At 43.6% G+C, this 26,994-nt stretch overlaps 1 protein-coding gene and 1 long non-coding RNA gene across 3 annotated transcripts; one reads left to right on the plus strand and one right to left on the minus strand.

The window, feature by feature from the left end:
* Positions 1-5,177: 5,177 nt before the first annotated feature.
* Positions 5,178-7,108, minus strand: LOC106592501 (claudin-6-like). Its single transcript, XM_014183851.3, has one exon. The coding sequence runs from the start codon at positions 6,272-6,274 to the stop codon at positions 5,621-5,623; it is 654 nt and encodes a 217-aa protein (XP_014039326.1). The 5' UTR covers positions 6,275-7,108; the 3' UTR covers positions 5,178-5,620.
* Positions 7,109-8,017: 909 nt separating this feature from the next.
* Positions 8,018-13,018, plus strand: LOC145862576 (uncharacterized). 2 transcript variants are annotated; one of them, XR_014382036.1, is made up of 5 exons: positions 8,018-8,033; positions 8,491-8,595; positions 10,169-10,266; positions 11,179-11,319; positions 12,604-13,018. It is a non-coding gene; the product is annotated as an uncharacterized LOC145862576 (long non-coding RNA). The 2 variants fall into 2 exon arrangements; XR_014382037.1 differs by having other exon boundaries at positions 8,019-8,033; positions 8,491-8,760.
* The last annotated feature ends 13,976 nt before the right edge of the window (positions 13,019-26,994 follow it).

The raw sequence follows: 26,994 nt of genomic DNA on the forward strand, positions 1-26,994 counted from the left end.
CGTTCATCCACCTCTGGCCTGCTGGCCCCCCTACCTCTGAGGAAGCACAGTTCCCGCTCAGCCCAGTCAAAACTGTTCACTGCTCTGGCACCCCAATGGTGGAACAAGCTCCCTCACGACGCCAGGACAGCGGAATCAATCACCACGTTCCGTAGACACCTGAAACCCCACCTCTTTAAGGAATACCTGGGATAGGATAAAGTAATCCTTCTAACCCCCCCCCCCCCCCAAAAAAAAGATATAGATGTACTATTGTAAAGTGGTTGTTCCACTGGATATCTTAAGGTGAATGCACCTATTTGTAAGTCGCTTTAAATGTAAATGTAAATGTAGGGGATGCATCTCAGTAGTCTGGCTTGGCTTCCTAACCTTTTCTGTCTCCTTTCCTTCATCTGCATAGAACATGAGATAACTTGACAAATGCCCATTAGCCATCCTTCACATTGCTATCTGTATGCTATTCTATCTTGTATTTTGAGATCAGCACAAAGGCAAGTGGAGAGACAAGGAGAGTAAGCCACCAGACTATTGAGATACACCCGCTCTCTCTGCGAAAGAGGACTTTGTTCCTGTGAAAAAATACACATCTACTGCCCCCTTGTGGATATATAGGGAACTGTAGCTTGGTTTAGGCCTAGAGGCCTTCCCTGTAAATATTGTCACAGAAATAGTCAGTGTAAAAGCGCAGTTGTCTTTGCCATTCTATGAGTTGATTGCTAATAGTAGTTGCACAACATTGCTGTTGTTCATTTCGCAGATATACCACATTTTGGGCTCCCGAGTGGCGCAGCGGTCTAAGGCACTTCATCTGAGTGCTTGAGGTGTCACTACAGACACCCTGGTTTGATTCCAGGCTGTATCACAACCGGCCATGATTGGGAGTACCATAGGGCGGCGCACAATTGGCCCAGCGTCGTCCATCATTGTCAATAAGAATTTGTTCTTAACTGACTTGCCTAGTTAAATAAAAGGTTACATTGGTAGTGGATGGGGTTATGTTTTTTTAAAGCGCTTTGAGACCCAGAGGAAAGCACCAGACCTTTTTAAAAATATATATATATTCAAGATTTATTTAAGTAGGCAAGTCAGTTAAGAACACATTCTTATTTACAATGACAGCCTACCAAAAGGGAAAAGGCCTCCAGCGGGGATGGGGGCTGGGATTAAAAATAAAAATATAGGACAAAACACACATCACAACAAGACACCACAACACTATATAAAGAGAGACCTAAGACAACAACATAGATTGGCAGCAACATATGACAACACAGTATGGTAGCAATACATTACAACAACATGGTAGCAACACAACATGGCGTCAACAACATGGCAGCAGCACAACATGGTAGCAGCATAAAACATGGTACAAACATTATTTGGCACAGACAACAGCACAAAGGCAAGACGGTAGAGACAACAATACATCACGTGAAGCAGCCACAACTGTCAGTAAGAGTGTCCATGATTGAATCCTTGAATGAATAGATGGAGGTTGGGGTAGAAGCTGTTTAGAAGCCTCTTGGACCTAGACTTGGCGCTCCGGTACCGCTTGCCGTTCCGTAGCAGAGAGAACAGTCTATGACTAGGGTGGCTGGGGTCTTTGACAATTTTTAGGGCCTTCCTCTGACACCGCCTGGTATAGAGGTCCTGGATGGCAGGAAGCTTGGCCCCGATGATGTACTGGGCCGTTCGTACTACCCTCTGTAGTGCCTTGCGATCTGAGGCCGAGCAGTTGCCATACCAGGCAGTGATGCAACCCGTCAGGATGCTCTCGATGGTGCAGCTGTAAAACCTTTTGAGGATCTTAGGACCCATGCCAAATCTTTTCAGTCTCCTGAGGGGGAACAGGTTTTGTTGTGCCCTCTTCATGACTGTCTTGGTGTGCTTGGACCATGTTAGTTTGTTGGTGATGTGTACGCCAAGGAACTTGAAGCTCTCAACCTGCTCCACTACAGCCCCGTCGATGAGAATGGGGGCGTGCTCGGTCATCCTTTTCCTGTAGTCCACAATCATCTCCTTTGTCTTGATTACGTTGAGGGAGAGGTTGTTGTCCTTGCACCACACAGTCAGGTCTCTGACCTCCTCCCTATAGGCTGTCTCATCGTTGTCGGTGATCAGGCCGACTACTGTTGTGTCATCAGCAAACTTAATGATGGTGTTGGAGTTGTGCCTGGACGTGCAGTCGTGGGTGAACAGGGAGTACACGAGGGGACTGAGGACACACCCTTGAGGGGCCACCGTGTTGAGGATCAGCATGGTGGATGTGTTGTTACCTACACTTACCACCTGGGGGTGGCCCGTCAGGAAGTCCAGGTTCCAGTTGCAGAGGGAGCTGTTTAGTCCCAGGGTCCTTAGCTTAGTGATGAGCTTTGAGGGCACTATGGTGTTGAACGCTGAGCTGCAGTCAATGAATAGCATTCTCACATAGGTGTTCCTTTTGTCCAGGTGGGAAAGGGCAGTGTGGAGTGCAATAGAGATTGCTATTGCATTTGAGCCATGACCAGCCTTTCAAAGCATTTCATGGCTACAGACGTGAGTGCTACGGATCGGTAGTCACTTAGGCAGGTTACCTTAGTGTTCTTGGGCACTAGAACTATGGTGGTCTGCTTGAAACATGTTGGTATTACAGACTCAGACAGGGAGAGGTTGAAAATGTCAGTGAAGACACTTGCCATTTGGTCAGCGCATGCTTGGAGTACAGGTCCTGGTTATCCGTCTGGCCCATCAGCCTTGTGAATGTTGACCTGTTTAAAGATCCTACTCACATCGGTTGTGGAGAGCGTGATCACACAGTCATCCGGAACAGCTGATGCTCTCATGCATGTTTCAGTGTTACTTGCCTCGAAGCGAGCATATAAGTTATTTAGCTCATCTGGTATGCTTGTGTCACTGGGCAGCTCTCAGCTGTGCTTCCCTTTGTAGTCTGTAATAGTTTGCAAACCCTGCCACATCTGACAAATGTCAGAGGCAGTGTATTACATTTACATTTTAGTCATTTAGCAGACGCTCTTATCCAGAGTGAGTGCATACATTTCATAAATGTTTTTCCCGTATTGGTCCCCCGTGGGAAGCGAACCCTCAACCCTGGCGTTGCAAACACCATGCTCTACCAACTGAGCCACACGGGACCGTTACATTTCGATCTTATTCCTGTATTGACGCTTTGCCTGTTTGATGGTTTGTCGGAGGGCATAGTGGGATTTCTTATAAGCTTTCAGGTTAGAGTACCACTCCTTGAAAGCGTCAGCTCTACCCTTTAGCTCAGTGCGAATGTTGCCTGTAATCCATGGCTTCTGGTTGGGGTATGTACGTACAGTCACTGTGGGGACAACGTCCTCGATGCACTTATTGATAAAGCCAGTGACTGATGTGGTGTACTCCTTAATGCCAACGGAAGAATCCCGGAACATATTCCAGTCCGTGCTAGCAAAACAGTCCTGTCGTTTAGCATCTGCTTCATCTGACCAGTTTTTTATAGACCGAGTCACTGGTGCTTCCTGTTTTAACTTTTGCTTGTAAGCAGGAATCAGGAGGATAGAGTTATGGTCAGATTTGCCAAATGAATGGCGAGGGAGAGCTTTGTACGCGTCTCTGTGTGTGGAGTAAAGGTGGTCTAGATTTTTTTCTCCTCTGGTTGCACATTTAACATGTTGATAGAAATGAGGTAAAACTGATTTAAGTTTCCCTGCATTAAAGTCACCTACCACTAGGAACGGCACCTCTGGGTGAGCATTTTCCTGTTTGCTTATGGGGGAATACAGCTCATTGAGTGTGGTTTTAGTGCCAGCCTCGGTCTGTTGTGGTAGATGTAGACAGCTACGACAAATACAGAAGAAAACTCTCTCGGTTGATAGTGTAGTCTACATCTTATCATGAGATACTCTACCTCAGGTGAGCAAAACCTTGAGACTTCCTTAGATATCGTGCACCAGCTGTTGTTTACGTAAATGCATAGGCCCCCACCCCGTGTCTTACCAGAGGCTGCTGTTCTGTCCTGCTGATAGAGTGTATAACCCGCCAGCTGTATGTTCTTAATGTTGTCGTTCAGCCACGACTCAGTGAAACATAAGATATTACAGTTTTAATATCCCGTTGGTAGGATATATTAGTACATGCTTTCAGTTTGTCCCAATTATTTTCCAGCGATTGAACGTTAGCTAGCAGAACGTAAGGTAAGGGCAGATTAGCCACTCGTCACTTAATCCTCGCAAGGCATCCTGATCTTTTTCCGCGAAAACCTACATTTCCTTTTCCAGCGAATCACGGGGATTGGGCCTGGTTGGGTGTCTGTAGTATATCCCTCGCGTCGACTCATTGAAGAACTCCTCGTCCAGTTTGAGGTAAGTAGTCCCCGTTCTGATGTCCAGAAGGTCTTTTCGGTCATAAGAGACAGTAGCAGCAACAAAAAGACAAACAAAATAGCATGATTGGTTAAGAGCCGATAAGATGGCAGCCCTCCCAATCGCTAAATAGTATTTTAACGCAGGTCTGGAAAGCCCTGTAGTAACAGAGTCCATTGTTGTTGTATGGAAGTATCATAGAAATAGAATCTCTAGAAAGGGCTTGGAACCTCTATCCATGGAACTTTCATTGACTTGAATGGGGAGAGCCCGGTCTATAGATTCTGTTTCTATGCTGTCGTACGTGTTCACGTGACTGGGTTAATATGGTGGGGGTGACTCGTGTCCTGGCACATGTTATACAGATGGTCTTTGTCTGTGTCCTGTGCTCTGCCTTTGTGCTACTGTATAACCACTCTGTATACAACACACAAATACACACACACACGCACACACACACACACAAACACTGCCTACATGTGGGCTCTCCAAAACATACACGCACATGCACACACACACACTGCCCACACAAGGAGTCTGGCATACACACAAACACATGTCAGACATAAGCAGAGAGAGAGAGAGAGAAAGAAAGAGAGAGAGAGAGAGAGAGAGAGAGAGAGAGAGGGCAGAGTGGAATCTGAGCAATGCCAGTTATGTCACATTAATAAACACTTAGTTATTAACACATCCCACAATGCATTTCACCTCCCACACTGACACAAGTGCATCACACATTGTCCTTCTACTCTGGCAAACAACTTGTAAATATATGAGTGCAGTAGCTAAAACAAATAACTTGTAAATATATGAGTGTAGTAGCAATTACAAACATGTTGTAAAACACTTTATTATTTCATTTATAAATTACACTCACTAAGAAGAAGTTAACACAGAAAACTCAAATCAGAATGAAAACAACTAGAAGATGATGTCATAATGAAAACAACTAGAAGATGATGTCATAATAAAAACAACTAGAAGATGATGTCATAGCAAAATAACAAAGCTGTCTACAAGTGGTCTTAAGAAATGGAAAATAATCATGCACATTTTCTGAAATGTAATCATAAGCATTTTCTTATTTACATTTTGACATGTCTCTCCTTCACTGAGAATTTAGTGATGGGGTTGTTTTCATTAGGGCATAATGTTGCAAAATGTTTTACAATGGACAATGAAAATGAACATTTCTTATTGGACACGTTCAGGTAGTCCCTCCCTGTTTCAGTCCATTTTCTCTCAACGTAATGAACACAACCCTGGTGTGGCACGGTTCAGACATACTCCTTCTCCTCTACCACCACAGGCAGTGGGTTACTCCTCCCACCTCCCCCAAAAGTAGGTGTTGCCCTAACCCCTGGAGGGGAGGAGCCTGCGTTCAGCAGAGCCCCTCCCACCAGCAGCAGGATTCCCGCCCCCCAGCCTAGATACAAGGCGGGGCCTAACTCTCTCTTCAGCAGCGCGGCGACATTTGGATCGTAAAAATCCCTGACCACGGCGTGGGCCGTCCAGCAGATGGGTATCAGGTAGAGCAGCCCGGAGAAGAAGAATAGAGCCCCAGCCACGCGGGCTAGCCTAGCCTTGGACAAGTAGGCTCCTTCCCCTAGACACTTGGTGCACTTAGCCCCGGCCACGCCAAGCAGGAGTGCGAAGAGGCAGAGGAGGAGGGAGAGCACGGAGAGGGTACGGGACACCTGGGCGGAGATGGGGAGGGCCAGGGTAGAGTCATAAGTCTTACACTGGATCTGTCCCGTACTCTGAGACAAACACGTCATCCATAGCCCCTCCCAGAGAACCTGGGCGATCACGATCTCTCCGCCCGCGAAGGCGGAGACTCGCCACAAGGGGGCGGCGCAGACGAGAGCCCCGCCCACCCAGCCCATCACAGCTAACAGGAGGCCAAGTAGCTGTAGACCTGTGGACGCCATGGCGACGTGAAAAAGTCCCAAACAGTTCTGTTCAAGAACTTTGCTTGCAACTGAGCCTGGTCTGAGCCTGGTCTGGGCCTGGTCTGAGCCTGGTCTGAGCCTGGTCTGAGCCTGGTCTGCGCCTGGTCTGTGTCTGGTCTGAGCCTGGTCTGGGCCTGGTCTGGGCCTGGTCTGAGCCTGGTCTGGGACTGGTCTGGGACTGGTCTGGGCCTGGTCTGAGCCTGGTCTGAGCCTGGTCTGGGACTGGTCAGAGCCTGGTCTGAGCCTGGTCTGGGACTGGTCTGAGCCTGGTCTGAGCCTGGTCTGAGCCTGGTCTGGGCCTGGTCTGAGCCTGGTCTGAGCCTGGTCTGAGCCTGGTCTGGGCCTGGTCTGGGCCTGGTCTGAGCCTGGTCTGAGCCTGGTCTGAGCCTGGTCTGGGACTGGTCTGAGCCTGGTCTGAGCCTGGTCTGGGCCTGGTCTGAGCCTGGTCTGAGCCTGGTCTGGGACTGGTCTGAGCCTGGTCTGAGCCTGGTCTGAGCCTGGTCTGGGACTGGTCTGGGCCTGGTCTGAGCCTGGTCTGAGCCTGGTCTGGGACTGGTCAGAGCCTGGTCTGAGCCTGGTCTGGGACTGGTCTGAGCCTGGTCTGAGCCTGGTCTGAGCCTGGTCTGAGCCTGGTCTGGGCCTGGTCTGGGCCTGGTCTGAGCCTGGTCTGAGCCTGGTCTGAGCTTGGTCTGGGACTGGTCTGAGCCTGGTCTGAGCCTGGTCTGGGCCTGGTCTGAGCCTGGTCTGAGCCTGGTCTGGGACTGGTGTGTTTTCCCTGGTTTTCACTAGATGATGAGTGTTGTCAAGATGGTTTCAAATCTCCTCTCTTATCCAAAACAATGATTACAGGTGACAGACGTTCCCCTTGACAAAGTGTTCTTGTACGTCCCGGGATTGTTGCAGGAATGTATCTCTCTCTTTCCTCTTGGTTGAATATCCAGTCGTTCTGTGTCTTATGGTAGAAACAGTGATGGTCAGCATAAACCCCTCCTCTTCCACATCCTCAGACGGGTCAACAGCAACAACAATATTCCTGCCAGGACATGATGAAGGAATACATTGTAAATACTCTCAACCTATGTTTATGTTAATGTATACACACATAATAACATGTCCCAACATATTAAAATGATAACATGTCCCAACATATTAGCCTGATAACATGCAATAACATGTTATTATATAACATAATAACCAGGTACTTGTGACTTTTACACATTTCAGAAAGCAACAGAATCAACACAGCCATTCTGAAATGATAAAACAGGTACAGAGATAATCATGATGACACTTACTATTCCAAACCCCCAGAGGACTCTGCTGCTCTGCACCAGTGGACAGAATGAAGAGTCCTGTCCTGTGTAACACTGTGGAGTAGTAGAGGTCTGTGATGGTGTGATCATTCCTCTGTCATACACACAGACTGACCAGACTGTCTCACTGGAGCACAGCTTAACACAGAGGAGTGGGAGGAGAGCAGCACTCAGCTGGGCTGGGCACGATGTCTCACACGCCCACACACAAACACACACACACACACACACCCACACACACACACACACACACACACACACACACACACACACACACACACACACACACACACACACACACACACACACACACACACGCTAGCATGCAAACACATACACAGCTGAGTGTAGGAGGGGAGCAGCACCCGGCTGGCCACTATGTCACACACAGGCACACACACGGTGGTAAGCTCACACAAATGGTGGTAAGCTCACACACACATCCATACACCGACACACACGGACACACACTAGCATGCACACACATATGGGCACACACACATGCGTAACAGATTAGCAACACAATGCAGCGTTATGTCCCACATACTGACAAGTTTTCTACAAGGGTCAAGTGTTTGTGTGTTTTTCATGAACTATATGAAACTATCATTCTACATACGGTACATCTCTGTATTACTGTCTGATTCAGTTCATGTCTTCCATCATGTCTTCCATCATGCATTCCAGCAGTTAAAGTGTTAACATTCTAGATTCATTTCATGTCTTCCATCATGTATTCAGCAGTTAAAGTGTTAACATTCTAGATTCAGTTAATGTCTTCCATCATGTATTTCAGCAGTTAAAGAGTTAACATTATAGATTCAGTTCATGTCTTCCATCATGTATTTCAGCAGCTAAAGTGTTAATATTCTGTTGTTGCAGGAGTGGTAACAACTTTGAACCGTAGGTTTTATTGATGTTATTACGTCCCGGAAAAATCTTGATAACACCTTGGACTACAGTCTTGTCACAGATCACCTGAAACAGGTACTTAAAATCTGAAACTTTAAAAGTTAGTGTCTTTAAACCGATTTTATGTGAAATTTTACAAAGAAAAACCTTAGAGATAGGAGAGATGTATAAGCTATTGCTTATAAACGTTTTCCAAATGTATCTCTGCTGAAAAGATAAGCGTAGGATCCGTGAGGCGAGGTAATGTTTTAAACTCTAACGTTTTTAAAATGTATTGTTAACCCCCCAAAAATGCTTTGTCGAAATGTTTTAATAACTCTAAAGTGATGAAAATTTCAGTTGAGTCCATGTTCAATGCAATATACTGTCTAGATCCTGCTGCTCTCAGGAGAAATCAGATGGCCTCAATTAAAATGAATGTTAAAGACTAGCATCAGCTGATGAGAAAGCATAAATTGGCGCCCATTTCAAATAATTTAAATGGTCTTAGTGTACGAGTCATAAACGTTGCTCTTCCAGTGAAGCGGATTGAAAATGTCTGATGTTTGATTTTGAGGGGATCTATTGCTGGGATGTGTGTAGACTACATGTGATGGTTCACCTGATAGAGTCTAGGATGTGTGTAGACTACATGTGTTGGTTCACCTGATAGAATCTAGGCTCATAATTAATAGTTGTTAACAGAAAGATGTCTCTGCAAGGCGGAGTTCAGCTCATTGTTATTTGCAGTTAGTTTCTCAATCCTTCTTCCTCCTATTGCAGAATTAAGACTGGAACATAGTATCAACAGGAACTGAAAGTATAATTTCAACACACAGACATTTGACTTTTGTTCAGTTGACCTCTTCATGCACGTACACAGTCTCTACCACTGATTCTTCATCTCAAGCTAAAGCGAAGCATCAATCATTGTACTTTTGTATTTACAGGTGTTCCTATAATGTACAGATATTATAAAAATCCATTCATGGTTCACCTGATAGAGTCTAGGATGTGTGTAGACTACATGTGATGGTTCACCTCATAGAGTCTAGGATGTGTGTAGACTACATGTGATGGTTCACCTGATAGAGTCTAGGATGTGTGTAGACTACATGTGATGGTTCACCTGATAGAGTCTAGGATGTGTGTAGTCTACATGTGATGGTTCACCTGATAGAGTCTAGGATGTGTGTAATCAAATCAAACTATTTGTCACATATGCTGAATACAACAGTGTAGACTTTACCATGAAATGCTTACTTACAAGCCCTTAACCAACAGTGCAGTTCAAGAAGAGTTAAGAAAATATTTAACAAATTAACTAAAGTAAAAAATAATAAAAAGTAACACAATAACATAACAATAACGAGGCAATATACAGGGGGTAACGGTACCGATCAGTGTGCGGGGGTACAGGTTAGTTGAGGTAATCTGTACATGTAGGTGGGGGTGAAGTGACTATGCATAGTTAATAACAGCGAGTACAGCAGCAGTGTAAAATACAAATGTAGGGGGTGGGGGGTCAATGTAATAGTCCGGTGGCCATTTGATTAATTGTTCAGTAGTCTTATGGCTTGAGGGTAGAAGCTGTTAAGAAGCCTTTTGGTCCTGGACTTGTAGACTACATGTGTTGGTTCACCTGACAATTTGTGATTTGCTCTTTCAGCAATATTTTATTCATAACTTCCTCAGTGTGGTGTGATAACATCACATGTTGTGAAAGTCTCCTTATCCCCGGCTGAGTTGAGATGGAAGTGAGTCTGAGTAAGTTCTGAACTATTCTTGATTTCTTTACTTCGTAAAACTAAACATTGATAAATCATAAAATATCCTATTGTAGTGCATGTTGACACTCACCTGTGCTTTCCTGTTTATTTCAATAACTGTAGTAGCCATTTTCAGCCCAACACTTTCTTGGTTGATTATATCATTAAAATACACATTCATAAATATATTTCTATATTTCTTAACTTTATTGTTTTACTTTTAGATTTGTGTGTATTGTTGTGAATTGTTAGATATTACTGCACTGTTGGAGTTAGGAACACCTGCAATAACATCTGCTAAATATGTGTATGTGACCATTACAATGTGATTTGATTTGATTTTAAACATAATAATGAATAACTTATGAATAATTAAGTAACATTATAAACTGTGTGGTTCGAGCCCTGAATGCTGATTGGCTGAAAGCCGTGATATATCAGACCGTATACCACGGGTGTGACAAAACATACATTTTTACTACTCTAATTACGTTGGTAACCAGTTTATAATAGCAATAAGGCACCTCAGGGGTTTGTGGTATATGGTCGATATACCACGGCTAACTCTGCGTTGCATTGTGCATAAGAACAGCCATTAGCTGTGGTATATTGGCCATATACCACACCCCCTTGGGCCTTATTGCTTAAATAACCCATGAAATATAAAACTGCTGTATCGATTCTGGTCTTAACGAGTAATGATCACATGATAATGGGTAGTTGTTTGGAATTGACAGTGATTTGTAGATAGTGTGTCTATGTACCAGTGATTTGTAGATAGTGTGTCTATGTACCAGTGATTTGTAGATAGTGTGTCTATGTACCAGTGCCTTGCTCAGGCCAGACTCCAATGTGGAGAATGTTACATAACAGAACAAAAGTCCAATGACTACATTTCCCACCTCATCAGCCAGTATCACTAGGGAGAAGCCAGACGAGTATCAGCAAAGGACCATGGGAGAGAGAGTCCAGAGCCAAATGCAGGCATGCTACAAAAATGAACTGGTCACAGCTGCACAGAACACTGCTGTTTTCCAGAATCCTACAGTGGGTAAGTGACTCAACATGAAACAACATACTACATTCTATATTGTCCACTGTATATCAGTTAGATATGGTTTAGTGCTTTTAAGTTACAATATGTTACATTTTGGATGACCTGACCAAATTCACATAGAAATGTGAGTTATAGATATTTCATTCTCATTGAAAGCAAGTCTAAGAAACGGTATGTTCTATGTGTGCTGTTTCTATGCTTCCCGTTCTTAAATGTTGTTTTTGCGTCTTTTACTTTCGGTTTTGTACACCAGCTTCAAACAGCTGAAAATAAAATAAATGATGGCTATGGAAAAACGTTTTTGATGGTGCAGTGATTCTCTACACAATGACTGCTTGTTTTGTCGCATAAACTGAAATTAGGATGACTATTATAATTTTAGCATCCAGGAAATGGCAAAGCGTTTTCTGCACATTGCATTTTTAATGGTTTGGTTAGTATTTAGTCAGGGTAATCTGATCCTAGGACAGCCATTAGGACCTGTATTAAAGCTGTACTGTAGTTCCACCTTACTCTTTAATGGTTTGGTTAGTATTTAGTCAGTGTAATCTGATCCTAAGACAGCCATTAGGACCTGTATTAAAGCTGTACTGTAGTTCCACCTTACTCTTTAATGGTTTGGTTAGTATTTAGTCAGGGTAATCTGATCCTAGGACAGCCATTAGGACCTGTATTAAAGCTATACTGTAGTTCCACCTTACTCTTTAATGGTTTGATTAGTATTTAGTCAGTGTAATCTGATCCTAGGACAGCCATTAGGACCAGTATTAAAGCTGTACTGTAGTTCCACCATACTCTTTGAAAGGCTCTGTGGACATTTCCACACCTTGATTGCACCTATCCAATCCTGTCAAGGCCTACTTACAGCCCAAAAACACAAATCTGACCACAGATCAGTGTCTGGGGGCTACTTCATCTTTCTCCAACCTATCCAATCCTGTCAGGCCCCCTTTGTAGGACTAAAACACCAAGGCTGATCTCAGATCAGTGTCTAGGCTACTTCTTTCTCCGTAAATAGTAATATCTCATTTTCAGTCTTTTAGTGAAAGCACGCCATCTAACGGTGATTTGTGAAATACGTTGAATAAATAATCTGCACCATTTACTTAATTATACTTATTCAACCTACTTATAATACAGTAAAATACAGTACAGTACAATACATTTAGGAATTTATGAGGTTCTTTTCATTAACTTCCCTCAAAGAACATAGATCTCTTCCACCTTGGTGACCGTTTCCCCCTGTGAGTAAAGAGGGGTGTGTCTTTCTCTTGGCAGTGTGGTCCAATGAGGTGGAGGAGAGGGAGCGCTACAGATACCAGTGGAGGAAGGAGGACAGGCAGAGAATCATCGGTGACCGATTGGAGCTCTTCGTCGCCATAGTGACGGGGTTGTTGATGGGAGTTCTGACAGGTGGTTTTGGGGGTATTGTCATGGGAGGGTTGACAGGGGCGGTGATATGGTTTACAACAGGACTGGTCAGGAACAGGTGGAGCCCCTGACTTACTGGGAGGCACCATGTGTAGGATATGGATCTACTTTATAAAGACATTTGGAGGATAAAACAATTTTAATGTGTATTGATGGAAGGGCTTTGGTGATGTTACATGTTTGTTGATGCAATTATCAAACTTTATTATGAATCATTTGGAAGTGAATAAAAGCCCAATAAAGAGAGACAAGAAACAGAGAATATATTGATTATTTTTAAAGAGAGATAAAACCCGCATATTCATCACCAGTGCTAACCTACTTCTGTTAAGACAGTCCTGATATGGGTCTGAACCTGTTAGTCATGAAGGGATTTTAAGAGACATTCATCCAGAAATATCTTTCCCTGATTTCATCTGACCAAGTATTCAGATATTGTGTGACAGTAGTTATGGCCAGGCCAATGAAAGACCTTCATCCTACCCTGTAAAATCCTTCAGAATATCAGCAACAAGAACTAATGACTAGATCACCATATATACATTATCAAATCATCGTTTACGTAAACAAACACAGTGATCTTACTAGAACCCCGATCCTGTGACTGTCAACCCAACACCGTTTGGCCAAGATCACAGCCCGTATCCAGAATGCATCTCAGAGTAAGAGAACTGATCTAGGATCTGTCCATATAATCATAATGATCTAAAAGTCCAATCTGATGCTAGGTCAGCACTCCTACGGGCCCTGGTCACTACTAATCTCAACGATGTTGTTATTGTTGTCGGCTCAATCTGTCATGAAATCAGTAAACCCTGCTCTCTTATCTGTCATGGAATCAGTAAACCCTGCTCTCAATCTGTCATGGAATCAGTAAACCCTGCTCTCAATCTGTCATGGAATCAGTAAACCCTGCTCTCTTATCTGTCATGGAATCAGTAAACCTTGCTCTCATGTCTGTCATGGAATCAGTAAACCCTGCTCTGAATCTGTCATGGAATCAGTAAATCCTGCTCTCATATCTGTCATGGAATCAGTAAACCCTGCTCTCTTATCTGTCATGGAATCAGTAAACCCTGCACTCTTATCTGTCATGGAATCAGTAAACCCTGCTCTCTTATCTGTCATGGAATCAGTAAACCCTGCTCTCATATCTGTCATGGAATCAGTAAACCCTGCTCTCATATCTGTCATGGAATCAGTAAACCCTGCTCTCAAATTAACAAAAATATGTAGCCTTTGGTCATTTAATTCATGATTGGTCTTCTGCTGTTCTTACAGAATAACTGACGAATTTACAAACGCTCAACACCCACTGAATATGGCCAGTGTCAGTAAATGTTGGCAAAAAAAGCATAAATTGTTTCCAGCAGCACAGTTGCAGTCACCAACGCTCTGGATAACATAAAAACAGCCTAACCAGCTCTGCTAGGGTGAGTAAAATTGTCAGAGTGAGCTGTTCTCTCATTTGTGTCTGGAGGTAGCTAGCAAGATAGCCAACGTTAGCCAGTTAGCTTGGGTGCTTGACTGCTGTTGTTAGGTCAGAATGCTGAAATCATCCCTACTCCTCGGCCAGTGAGCGCTCTGACCACTCCGAGAGTGTAACACTCTGAATTTACGAAGGGACAATTTGACAACGGTCTGACTTTACGCCCAGAAAACACTCTGGCACTCCAGATAAAATTACGAACACACCCGTAGTATAAACCAGCCTTTGGTCTTGAAATCTTTGGTTGTTTAGTACATGGCCTCACATGTGAATCCTTAAAGAGATGGCTGGGGTTAAAGTTTAATAGTTTTTTTTTTAAGTTGCAAAATTCATACTAGATTGTAAATACAAACAGATTGTTTTAGATGATTTTTACTTTGGCATGCTGGAGACAAATGTGAAACCAGTCATGGAAGCAAACTGAAAACTCAAGGCTACCAACAAGTGCCCCTTTCGCACTGTAAAGTACAGAATGCTGTGACCTTATGGAATGTTGTGACCTTGTGGAATGCTGGCATGTTGTGACCTTATGGAATGTTGTGACCTTATGGAATGCTGTGACCTTATGGAATGCTGTGACCTTATGGAATGCTGTGACCTAATGCATCATTTTAACTGTATGGCCTTTTAGCTTGCAGTGATGAAACTTGGAGATGCAAGCTAAATAGGTAGTCTACTGCAGCCTGGAGCATGTGGCCACTGTGTGACAATAATGCTAGTATAAACTCAGACGCAGAGAAACACAGCAGGTAAGGGTAAATCCAGAACATTTACTAAGGTCTTCACAGAAAAACAAAGCAAAAACATACCAGCACACTAATTAAAACATTAGACCTAAGCAAAGAGATCTGCCCACAGAGGAACCTAAATAGCCAGTCAACAGGTGAACCGAGAGGGCAATCAACACACAGGTGAAACCAATGATAACAATCAGGGTAACCTGGACACTAGAAACAAAGTAAGGGTGCCCTCCAGCGGTAAGCTCAGGGAGCACACTCAAAAATGAAACAGAAACCGTGACACACTGGTTGAATCAACGTTGTTTCCACGTCATTTCAAGCAAACAAATCAATGTGATGACATTTAATCAACGTGGATAACCGATTGGATTTGCAAAACGTTTTGTTGTTTTCTTTCACCCAACTTTGAACTTAAATCCAATGACATGGTGGCATTTGTTCTTGATTTCACTTCCAATCCACGGCTAGTTGCCAACTCGATCAAACGTAAATCAAAGCAAGACATTGAACTGACGTACGACTGTGCCCAGTGGAGGATGACTCACAAAATGTTTTAACCCTACTATTTCCACCATACACTAATCTTCCAACGGGTTGAAGAACGTGTGTCAGTTGTTTTGATGGCTACCTTTCATTGGTCTCCTTTCTGAAGACATTCTACATAGGCTACATTCTAATATTGTGTTAATGATTACCTTCTAGTATTGTTTTGATGGCTACCTTTCATTGGTCTCCTTTCTGAAGACATTCTACATAGACTACATTCTAATATTGTGTTAATGACTACCTTCTAGTATTGTTTTGATGGCTATCTTTCATTGGTCTCCTTTCTGAAGACATTCTCCATAGACTACATTCTAATATATTTTTTATCATTTTAACTAGGCAAGTCAGTTAAGAACAAATTCTTATTTTCAACGCCGGCCTAGGAACAGTGGGTTAACTGCCTTGTTCAGGGGCAGAACGACAGATTTGTACCTTGTCAGCTCAGGGATTCGATCTTGCAATCTTGCAACCTTTTGGTTACAAGGCCAATGCTGAATTAAATGTATTTAGTGTGCGCATGGGAGCCACACCTGCAAACCTTGTTATGCACCTGCAATAGATTAGTCTGAATACCAAATACTGAGAAGTGCTTAATCAAAACGCGTAAAAAAGTCTGAATCGGCCTCATGATGCATTTATGAGTTTGAATCCTCAATAACGAATGGCTGTATCACCGATACAATAAAATAGATGTACCAACCCCAGATTGCCCCTTTAACCCCAGTTTAACACTAAAGTCAAAACATCAGATTTTAAACCAAACCATAACCCTAAACACATTGCTAACCGTAATGCCTAACCCTTATTAAATTAAGACCAAAAAGCAAATTTTTTATTTCCATAATTTTTTACGATAGAGCCAATTTAGACTTTGCAGCTGACCCATCTAGCGGAAATCTCTCAGTTCTGCCTCCAGGTCAAGATGAATGAAAATAAATGTCAACCTGCATTTCATTGATACCCTAACATGTTCTGAGACAACCTTTGACTGCTTCTTGGAAGTTACTTATCAGATCACCTGACACAGGTGTGTGGGCAATCTTTAAACATTTCAATATGATTGTTTAACTGATTTTGAGTCCATATTCAATGTAATAGTACTTGCAGGGGAAACCTGACACAAAACAAGTATGGCATCTTCCTCAGGGAAGTCAGTTAACCCACTGGAGTCCTGGTGTTGTCCCTATGACAACTACTAACTTAACACATATCCTAACATAACTGAGTATTGGTGTTGTCCCTATGACAACTATAACCTTTTTTTTTTTTTTTTTTTTACTCATTCAGCAAGAAAATAACTGCCAGGTGCCCCCAATGGTTTTGTTGTTGAAAGTGAAGGATCATGATGTATGCCATATAATGTTCCTTTGGATATCCACTGGCCTGCTATCAGTAGTGATTGGGCCTGTTATCATTAGTGATGGATCATGATGGGGCCTGTTATTAGTAGTGATGGATCATGATGGGGCCTGTTATCAGTAGTGATGGATCATGATGGGGCATGTTATTAGTAGTGATGGATCATGATGGGGCCTGTTATCAGTAGTGATGGATCATGATGGGGCCTGTTATTAGTAGTGATGGATCATGATGGGGCCTGTTATCAGTAGTGATGGATCATGATGGGCCTGTTATCAGTAGTGATTAGGCCTGTTATCCACTGGCCTGTTATCAGTAGTGATTGGGCCTGTTATCAGTAGTGATGGGGTTTGTTATCGGTAGTGATGGATCACGATGTGGCCTGCTATTAGTAGTGATGGATCATGATGGGGTCTGTTATCAGTAGCGATGGTTCATGATTGGGCCTGTTATCAGTAGTGATGGATCATGATGGGGCCTGTTATCAGTAGTGATGGGTCATGATGGGGCCTGTTATCAGTAGTGATGGATCATGATGGGGCCTGTTATCAGTAGTGATGGATCATGATGGGGCAGTGATGGATCATGATGGGGCCTGTTATCAGTAGTGATGGATCATGATGGGCCTGTTATCAGTAGTGATGGATCATGATGGGACCTGTTATCATTAGTGATGGATCATGATGGGGTCCGTTATCAGTAGTGATGGATCATGATGGGGCCTGTTATCAGTAGTGATGGGTCATGATGGGACCTGTTATCATTAGTGATGGATCATGATGGGGTCCGTTATCAGTAGTGATGGATCATGAAGGGGCCTGTTATCAGTAGTGATGGATCATGTTGGGGCTTGTTATCAGTAGTGATGGATCATGATGGGGCCTGTTATCAGTAGTGATGGGGCCTGTTATCAGTAGTGATGGATCATGATGGGGCCTGTTATCAGCGGTGATGGATCATGATGGGCCTGTTATCAGTAGTGATGGATCATGATGGGGCCTGTTATCAGTAGTGATGGATCATGATGGGACCTGTTATCAGTAATGATGGTGCTTGTTATCAGTAGTGATGGATCATGATGGGGTCTGTTATCAGTAGTGATGGATCATGATGGAGCCTGTTATCATTAGTGATGGATCATGATGGGGCCTGTTATCAGTAGTGATGGATCATGATGGGGCCTGTTATCATTAGTGATGGATCACGATGGGGTCTGTTATCAGTGGTGATGGATCATGATGGGGCCTGTTATCAGTGGTGATGGATCATGATGGGCCCGTTATCAGTATTGATGGGTCTTGTTCAGTTGTAACAGTTACATTATGTCATCTGCTGTAGTTGATGAGACTGTATCATCTTTCAAACCAGTCCTATGGTGGAAATTCTAACCAAGCGACTCCCACCGAAGGTGGCGCCCCCTCCTGCTCGGGTGGTGCTCGCCGGTCGTTGTCACCGGCCTACTAGCTGCCACTGATTCCCTTTTTGTTTTCCCCCTTTCTGTTATTGTTTGCACCTGTCCTTAGTTGGGTTGATTAGCGGGGCTATAATAGCTAGCTGGCCCGCCTGCTCTTTGTGCGGGATTGTTTCTCTGTTGTTTGCTTGTGTACAAGCTGATTGTGGTTTTGCGCTAGCGCGTGGTTTTTGCGCCGACTGTGTTTTCCCCTGCGTTTGGGGCACTTTGTTTTGTGTGTGCTCTCATCGCTCTTTGGGGTGGCTTGTGTTTTCGCCATTTGGCCCATTAAAAACCACAACCCTGTAACGCTGCTTCCTGCGTTTGATTCCTCTCCCACTACGCCCGAGCATTACAATACATTATTGTTTAATTCTATTTCACATATTTAATTGTTTCGTATTGCATTTCATATTTGTTACATGTAATCTTTTGGTTAAACCATAATGTATAATGAGCGTCATCAACGGGGGAACATATTAGGTGAACGCTAATAAGCTGTAGAAATAATATATACATTTATAAGAATTGTTCATAAAAGAGAGAATTGTTCATAATAAGGGCCTGAGATCAAAGTCAATATTCAGACCACTAGGGGTCAATGTTTTTAGAGAGGATATCCAGTAAGCCTCCCTTTGTAGTAGCAGGATCTCCATGTTACCTCCTCTCCTTGGTAGAGCAACATGCTCAATGCCTGTGTATTTGAGGGAGGAGATTGAATGGTTAGCTTCAACAAAGTGAGCTGCTACTGGATAGTCAATGTTCTTACACCTGATTGAGCTGCGGTGTTCAGCTATGCGTTGTTTTAATTGTCTTTTCGTCTGTCCTACGTAGGCTTTTCCACATGAACAGGTGATGAGATAGATTACTCCTTTGGTCTTGCATGAGATGATAACCCTAACAGGGATGTCACCCCTAACAGAGATGATACCCCTAACATGGATGATACCCCTTACATGGATTTTTCGACCTGTATGTGGGTGTCTGAAGAAGGATGTTTTTATAGTGATATTGCACTGTGCGTATGAGCCACATTTGTTGTTCTCATTTGGAATGGTTATCAAGAGTGTCTGAGTGGGCTCAGGGGGCATGTCAGATCTCACCAAGCTATCTCCAATATTGCGACCACGCTTATAGACCACCAGCGGAGGTTCCTTGAAGAGGTGTGCGACTTGTTTGTCTGATTGCAGAATATGCCAGTGCTTTCTCAGGATTGATTTCATTTTCTCCGAACCCTTGGTGTACTTAGTGCAAAAGACGGTTGCGTTGTTTTTCTTCTTTGGTTGAGTTTTTAGTAATTCCTCTCTTGGCTTTTGAGATATTGTCATCATTGCAGCATCAAGAGTTTTGTCCTTGTAGCTTCTCATTTTGAATGTATCTGTCATTTTTTAGCATTGCTGTCAAAATCTGTCTGGTGGCCACAGATTCGTTTAACCCTGCATAACTGGCTGTATGGTAGACCATTCTTGAGGTGAATGGGATACATACTATCCGCACATAGCAAGGTATTGCGGTCTGTGGGCTTTGTGTATAAGTCTGTGTGTAATGCATCATTCTCTTTGATGATCCATAAGTCCAGGTAGTTTATTTTTCTCTCATCAGTCTGCATGGTGAATTTGAGGTATTCAGAGCTTTCGTTTAGTAGAGTTTGGAATTCATTTAGTTCCTGCTGACTTCCTTCCCAGAGCACATAGACATCATCTATGTATCTCTTCCATAGGAGGATTTTAGAAAGTAAGGAGTGTGTCTCTGTTTTATAAAGGAGTGTTTCCTCAAATTGTCCCAAATATAGGTTTGCATAGTTGGGGTAAAAGGGGGAGCCCATGGCTACACCTCAAATTTGAAGGAAAAAGTCTGACTCAAAGACGAAGTAGTATCGGATAATACCAGTTCAGTAAGTTGTAAGATGCAATCATTGGATGGAGCAAAATATGTCGTACTGGAGAGAAGAGGACCAAGACGCAGCGGGAATATGGATACTCATATTTTAATTTCAAAGAAAAAGGAGTAAAGCATCCACTTGACAAAACAATAAGAGATTTTCACGACAGTGCAACAGTTCTGCAAGCTATTAAACGCAGTGCAAAAACAACTACCCACAACTCCAAAGAAAAACACACACACCTATATAGGACTCCCAATCAAAGGCAACTCAACACACCTGCCTTCAATTGGAAGTCCCAATCACCAACACAAACATTCACACACACAAAACTGCCACGTCCTGACCCCAAAACTAATACAATAGCTCCATCTGCTGGTCAGGACGTGACAGCAAGGGTAGAGTCTCTCTGCTGAAGGAAGTGTTGCAGCACCTGCAAGCCCTCTGGTATCCTTCCTAAGCCCTCTATCAGTCAGATCATGTGACTAGTGTCATTGGCATAAGATGGGAGATTCTCAACTATCGGTTTAATGTGGTAATCAACAAATTTATAAATGTTTAATGTCACAGAGTCGATTGCTGCTACAATGGGTCTACCTGGAGGAGGAGACACTTGTTTGCGTAATTTAGCAACTGTATAGAAAGTTGGTATCTTGGGAAATTTCACACATAGAAATTCAACTTCTTTTTTGGTGATTTGTCCTGATTCCAAACAGCTTTCCACTGTGGACGAGATATTATGCTGGAATTCTACGGTCACAATTCAGTTTGCGATAGAAGTCACCTTTAGATAGTTGTCGGCGACATTCATTCACATAGTCACACTTGTTTTGTACAAATTCCTCCTCCTTTGTAACATTTATTTTATGATAATCGAAGGATCTGACTTTAAGTCCTTAAGAGCCATTCTCTCGTCTCTACTCAGGTTATCATAGGATTTGTGTTTCTGTTTATCTTTCAGTAGGTCACCTATATCATTTTCAACAATCCTACAGAAGGTTTCTATGGGGGCATTTCATTTGGGGGGAGGTACAAATGAACTTTTTGATCTAAATGTTCTCTGAGTTCTCAGGTACCTCAGCTGGGTTAATGGCTCCATCTCCTTGACTCAAGGTAGGACAGGTAAGTCTATTGATTAGCATGGTAGACCAATGTACATCTCACTGAGGATGTAGTTTCACTCTTATCAAAGAACTCACACAATCTCAGATTACGAAAAAATTTGATTAGATCTTTCTGGACATTAATGTATGCAGTTGGTACAAATTATAACCCCTTATTGGGAACACTGAGGTGAGCTGATGTCAGGGTCATAACCCCTTATTGAGAACACTGAGGTGAGCGGATGTCAGGGTCATAACTCCTTATTGAGAACACTGAGGTGAGCTGATGTCAGGGTCATAACCCCTTCTTGAGAACACTGAGGTGAGCTGATGTAAGGGTCTTACTTGATAAGTTGAAGACATGTATCTCCTGTGGACTGGGGGCCCGTCCTGGGTCTCAGTTGGTCGGTGTCGCGGGGTGGTGGGGTGGTGGTGGATAACTTCTTCCCCCGATGTATGTGCCGAACCCCCTTACATGCTGGGGGTGTTGGCCTCAACGTTGTCCCCTGTGTTTTTCTAATTTAAATATGTTTTATTTACTACATCTCTTTAGTCACTGGGTCAAAGGTCAATATCTAAAATAATAGACCACGTTAGTTAAAATCTGTTTTATTATTTGGTTTAATCAGCCCAGAAGATACTGACATGTTGATGAGCAGAAACAAATGAGTTGAAGTGACACATGCAATTGGTTACAAAAACATATTAAGTACATTTTCAACTGATCAATAAGGCACTTACAATTATAAATCACACACATATTGACAAAGTGTCACGATTCTCTAAAGCTGAACCCAGAAGCAGACCAGGACAAGGTGAGTAAAATGAAGGTGAGTATTTATTTACAGACTCGAGGTGAAAATAGAATAATCCAGGAGACGGAGCGGCAGCGGAGGTGAGTTGATGAGAGTGAGTAGGCAGATCCAATGAAGTCACTGAAACCACCGACGACCAGGCAAGGGGGTTGAATGTTCCAGGAGGATGACTGTAGACAGAGTAAACGGGGGTGAGTAACCGGCAAAAAGTACAAAACAACAAAACTAACTCTGGTAACATGAGGCTGATACAACATACTGTTCATTGCTAACGATCCGGCAGGGAATGGATGTCAGGTCAGAGCTTATGAAGAGAAGAGGTGATGATCAGCACCAGGTGTGCTGATGAGATGCAGGTGCAGGTAATCGAGAGATCTCCCGCCGAGCTTCGTCGCCTGGCAACCAGACAGGGTGTGTTCAGAAACCTCAGAAAACAACTCCAAAACAGAAAACAGGCAGCTCAGGCAGAAAACAGACTCAGGAAGCGGGATTCATCACACAAAGTACAAGTACACACAGAGATGGCCAGAGATGGAAAGGGATTGTCACGCCCTGACCTGAGAGAGACGTTTTTCTCTGTTTGGTTAGGTCAGTGTGTGACATGGGGTGGGCATTCTGTGTTATATTTCTATGTTGTCTTTTTCTTTGATTGGCCTAGTATGGTTTCCAATCAGAGGCAGCTGTCTATCGTTGTCTCTGATTGGGAATCATACTTAGGCAGCCCTTTTTCCCCACCTTCAGTTGTGGGATCTTGTCTTTGTGTTGCATGTGTTTGCACACCTAGCTTTTCGTTCGTTGTATTGTTTTTGCTGGTTCACATTTGAAATAAATATGATGAACCCAACTCACGCTGCGCCTTGGTCTACCCTTAACAATGAACGTCACAGGGATCTTGGTCACATTAAAATGGGATGACAAATACAATCTTAGACAAATACATCTAGCCAACTATCAATCACTTTTTCAAAATGTTTTTTTACTGTTCAGTCATTTAGCAGACGCTCTTGTCCAGAGCGATTTACAAGAGCAATTAGGGTTAAGTGCCTTGCTCAAGGGCACATCTGCAGATTTTTTCATATTTGTCTTGGTTGGGGATTCAAACCAGCAACCTTTCAGTTACTGGCCCAACAATCTCAAAAGCTAGGATATCTGCCGCCCCTTTTTCATCAACAATGGACACATGCATTTTGGAAAAGTATTTTATTGCTATGTATAACAAATGTACAAATCAGTCATTCATTCAATAGTTTTGTGTGACTGACAGAGAAGTGTTTGCTAATTGTAGGAGTCATGCTTCAGTATCCCTCTTTACTTCCTGTTTCTTCAAGTTCAGAACCACCATGATAGAAGCAACAACAAAAACAGGGACAAAGACATAGACCTTTCAGAGATGTTGTTGAACGAACCGGTCTGTGGCCACCTTCAGTTTCACTCCAACAGCAATTCCAATGATCAACGTCAAGAACCCAACAGTAACCACCATCAGCCGACAATCTGGCTTATCAGCAGCTGTGACACACAACCACTTGTTTTGTGCGTATATCTTTTACTTTGGCATCCCTGTCAGTTATGTTCCCCATAAAGTTGGACTACAATTGTAGAGTATCACTACTGAACTGTCCTCTTCTATAGGATAGGGAAGTTTGGGTTTTAATCACGGTAAAGCACTCACCTGAAGTCATCATGTTCTTGAAGTTTTCCTCTGTTGTTTATCCTGAACTCAATGAAGAGGGTGTCTACAATACAGCATTGAAATTAGACAATGAAGTGATGTTTTGTGGATAGAAAACATAGAAAACAGAACAGAACAAACACAGAACAGAATAAACACAGAATAAACATAGAGAACAAAATAAACACACAATAAACATAGAAAACAGAATAGAATAGAATAAGACTCTGGCCTTGGAGCTGGACTGGACGCCGTGCTTAGACTGGGCATCGGCGCAGGGGAAGGCTCCGACCATGGAGCTGGAGGTTCCGTACCATTGACCGTCACAGGAGGTTCCGGACAGTGGACCGTCGCAGGAGGTTCCGAACCATGGGCCGTCTCAAGAGGTTCCGAACCGTGGGCCGTCTCAAGAGGTTCCGGACCGTGGACCGTCTCAAGAGGTTCCGGACCGTGGACCGTCGTTAGAAGTTCCGGACTGTGAAACGTCACCGGAAGCCCTGGACCGTAAGCTCTGGACCGGGAACCGTCGCCGGAAGCTCTGGACCGGGACCCGTCGCCGGAAGCTCTGGACCGGGAAGCGTCGCCGGAAGCTCTGGACCGGGAAGCGTCGCCGGAAGCTCTGGACCGGGAAGCGTCGCTGGAGGCTCTGGACTGCCGACCGTTGCTGGAGGCTCTAGACTGCAGACTGTCGCTGGAGGCTCTGGATTGCCAACCGTCGCTGGAGGCCTGGTGCGTGGGACCGGCACTGGTGGTACCGGACTGGTGACACGCACCTCAGGACGAGCGCGAGGAGCATGCACAGCACGCACCGGACTGGGCAGGCTCACTGGAGGCCTAGTGCGTGGAGCCGGGACAGGTGGTACCAGACTGGTGACACGCACTTCAGGAAGAGTGCAAGGAGGATGCACAGGGAGTACTGGACTGGGAATGCGCATTGGAGACCTAGTGCGTGGAGCCGGCACAGGTGGCGCCAAACTGGTGACACGCACTACAGGGCGAGTGCGGGGAGCAGGCACAGCACGTACTGGGCTGTGAAGGCGCACTGAAGACCTGGTGTGTATAGCCGGCCTCAATTGTACCGGAACTTTAACACACTTCTCAGGACGAGTACGGGGAGCTGACACAGGTGGCATTGGGCGACTAACACGCTCCTCAAGGTGAATGCCGTGCATATTACGCCAAACCAACAGCTCTCTCTCTTCACTCTCCTCCAATTTATCCAACAATTCCTCAAAAATCTCTAAATCTCCCCTCCGTTCACTCTCCTCCAATTTATCCAATAACTCCTCAACGGACTCTGACTCACCCCAATATTCCTATTCGCTCTCCGACTCGGCCCTCGGCCTCGCCGACCACTCCATGTGCCCTCCCCCAAAAAACTTTTCCGGGCTGTCTCTCGGGCTTCCGTCGTGGTTGCGAACCCCGGAGTCGTCGTTGATGTTCCTTCGCTGCCTCCGCCTGCTTCGATGGCAAGCTTCTGTCTCCTGCCATGATTTCATCCCACGTCCAGGATGTCCTCCAACCCTGGCTTTCCTCCCAAGTCCAGGACTCCTTCACCTGGTCAAGCTGCTTGGTCCTGGTTTGATGGGATATTCTGTCACGTTCGTCATAATAATGATCGGACCAAGGCGCAGCGTGAGTAGCGTTCCACATAATTTATTAGAAAGTGAAACTTTAGAAAAATACAAAACAAATAAAGAATAAACGAACCGTGACTACAATACAACTACACATAAACAATATCCCATAACCCACGAGTGAAAAACAAGCTACTTAAGTATGATCCCCAATTAGAAACAACGATTACCAGCTGCCTCTAATTGGGAATCATACAAATCACCCAAACATAGAAAAACTAAACTAGAACCCCACATAGAAAAAAATAACCAGAAAAAACCCCAGTCACGCCCTGACCTACTCTATCATGGAAAATAAGAGCTTTCTATGGTCAGGACATGACAAGAACATACGCACGTCCAGGCACTTTCCGCAGGTGCAGGAGTTGTAGGAAAATTCATGGAAAATTGTGCAGCGTTTTCCTTTGTTTTCCACTGCTTCTAAATCTACCAAATCCGCCTATATCGGACTTTGCATCTGCGGTGGAGGAAGGTGGCCGAGATATAGCTGTGTTTGTCAGACCATGAGGCATCGTGAAAATCGGTCTTCTCACTAAAACGGCTGTAGCGTCCGAACGGTTTGGCCTACAAACGATGTTCGGCCTACAAACAATGTTCTTCGTTTTGCTCTACAACACCCACACGTGTTATCAGCCTCGCCTGAAGTCAGTACCGCCGATGAACCAACTTCTGTCTGTAGCGTCTGAACGGTTTGGGCTACACACTAGTATGACCTCACTATGGAAAGGAGAGATTCTCACAAGCACGATGGTATGTGACGGGACTCATCTGAAGTAACTGGTACCATTAAAAAATGAATGGAAGTATAGAGAGACCTGTAGTCACATTGTATATTAATATAATTATGTTAGAGATCTGTATACCGTGTGAATAGAATTATATTAATAGACTATGTGATGACAGGTCTCTCTAACAGAATGATATAAATTGACCATGTGACTACAGATCTCGCTAACAGAATGATATTAATATACCATGTGACTACAGATCTCTCTACCAGAATGATATTAATATACCATGTGACTACAGATCTCTCAGAATGATATTAATATACCATGTGACTACAGGTCTCTCAGAATGATATTAATATACCATGTGACTACAGATCTAACAGAATGATATGAATATACCATGTGACTACAGTACTAACAGAATTATATTAATATACCATGTGAATACAGATCTCTCTAACAGAATGATATTAATATACCATGTGACTACAGATCTCTCTAACAGAATGATATGAATATACCATGTGACTACAGATCTCTCTAACAGAATGATATTAATATACCATGTGACTACAGATCTCTCTAACAGAATGATATTAATATACCATGTGACTACAGATCTCTCTAACAGAATGATATTAATATACCATGTGACTACAGATCTCTCTAACAGAATGATATTAATATACCATGTGACTACAGATCTCTCTAACAGAATGATATTAATATACCATGTGACTACAGGTCTCTCTAACAGAATGATATTAATATACCATGTGACTATAGATCTCTCAGAATGATATTAATATACCAT

This window comes from Salmo salar, chromosome 02 (assembly GCF_965601325.2).
Source record: "Salmo salar chromosome 02, fSalSal1, whole genome shotgun sequence".
Taxonomy (NCBI): Eukaryota; Metazoa; Chordata; class Actinopteri; order Salmoniformes; family Salmonidae; genus Salmo; species Salmo salar.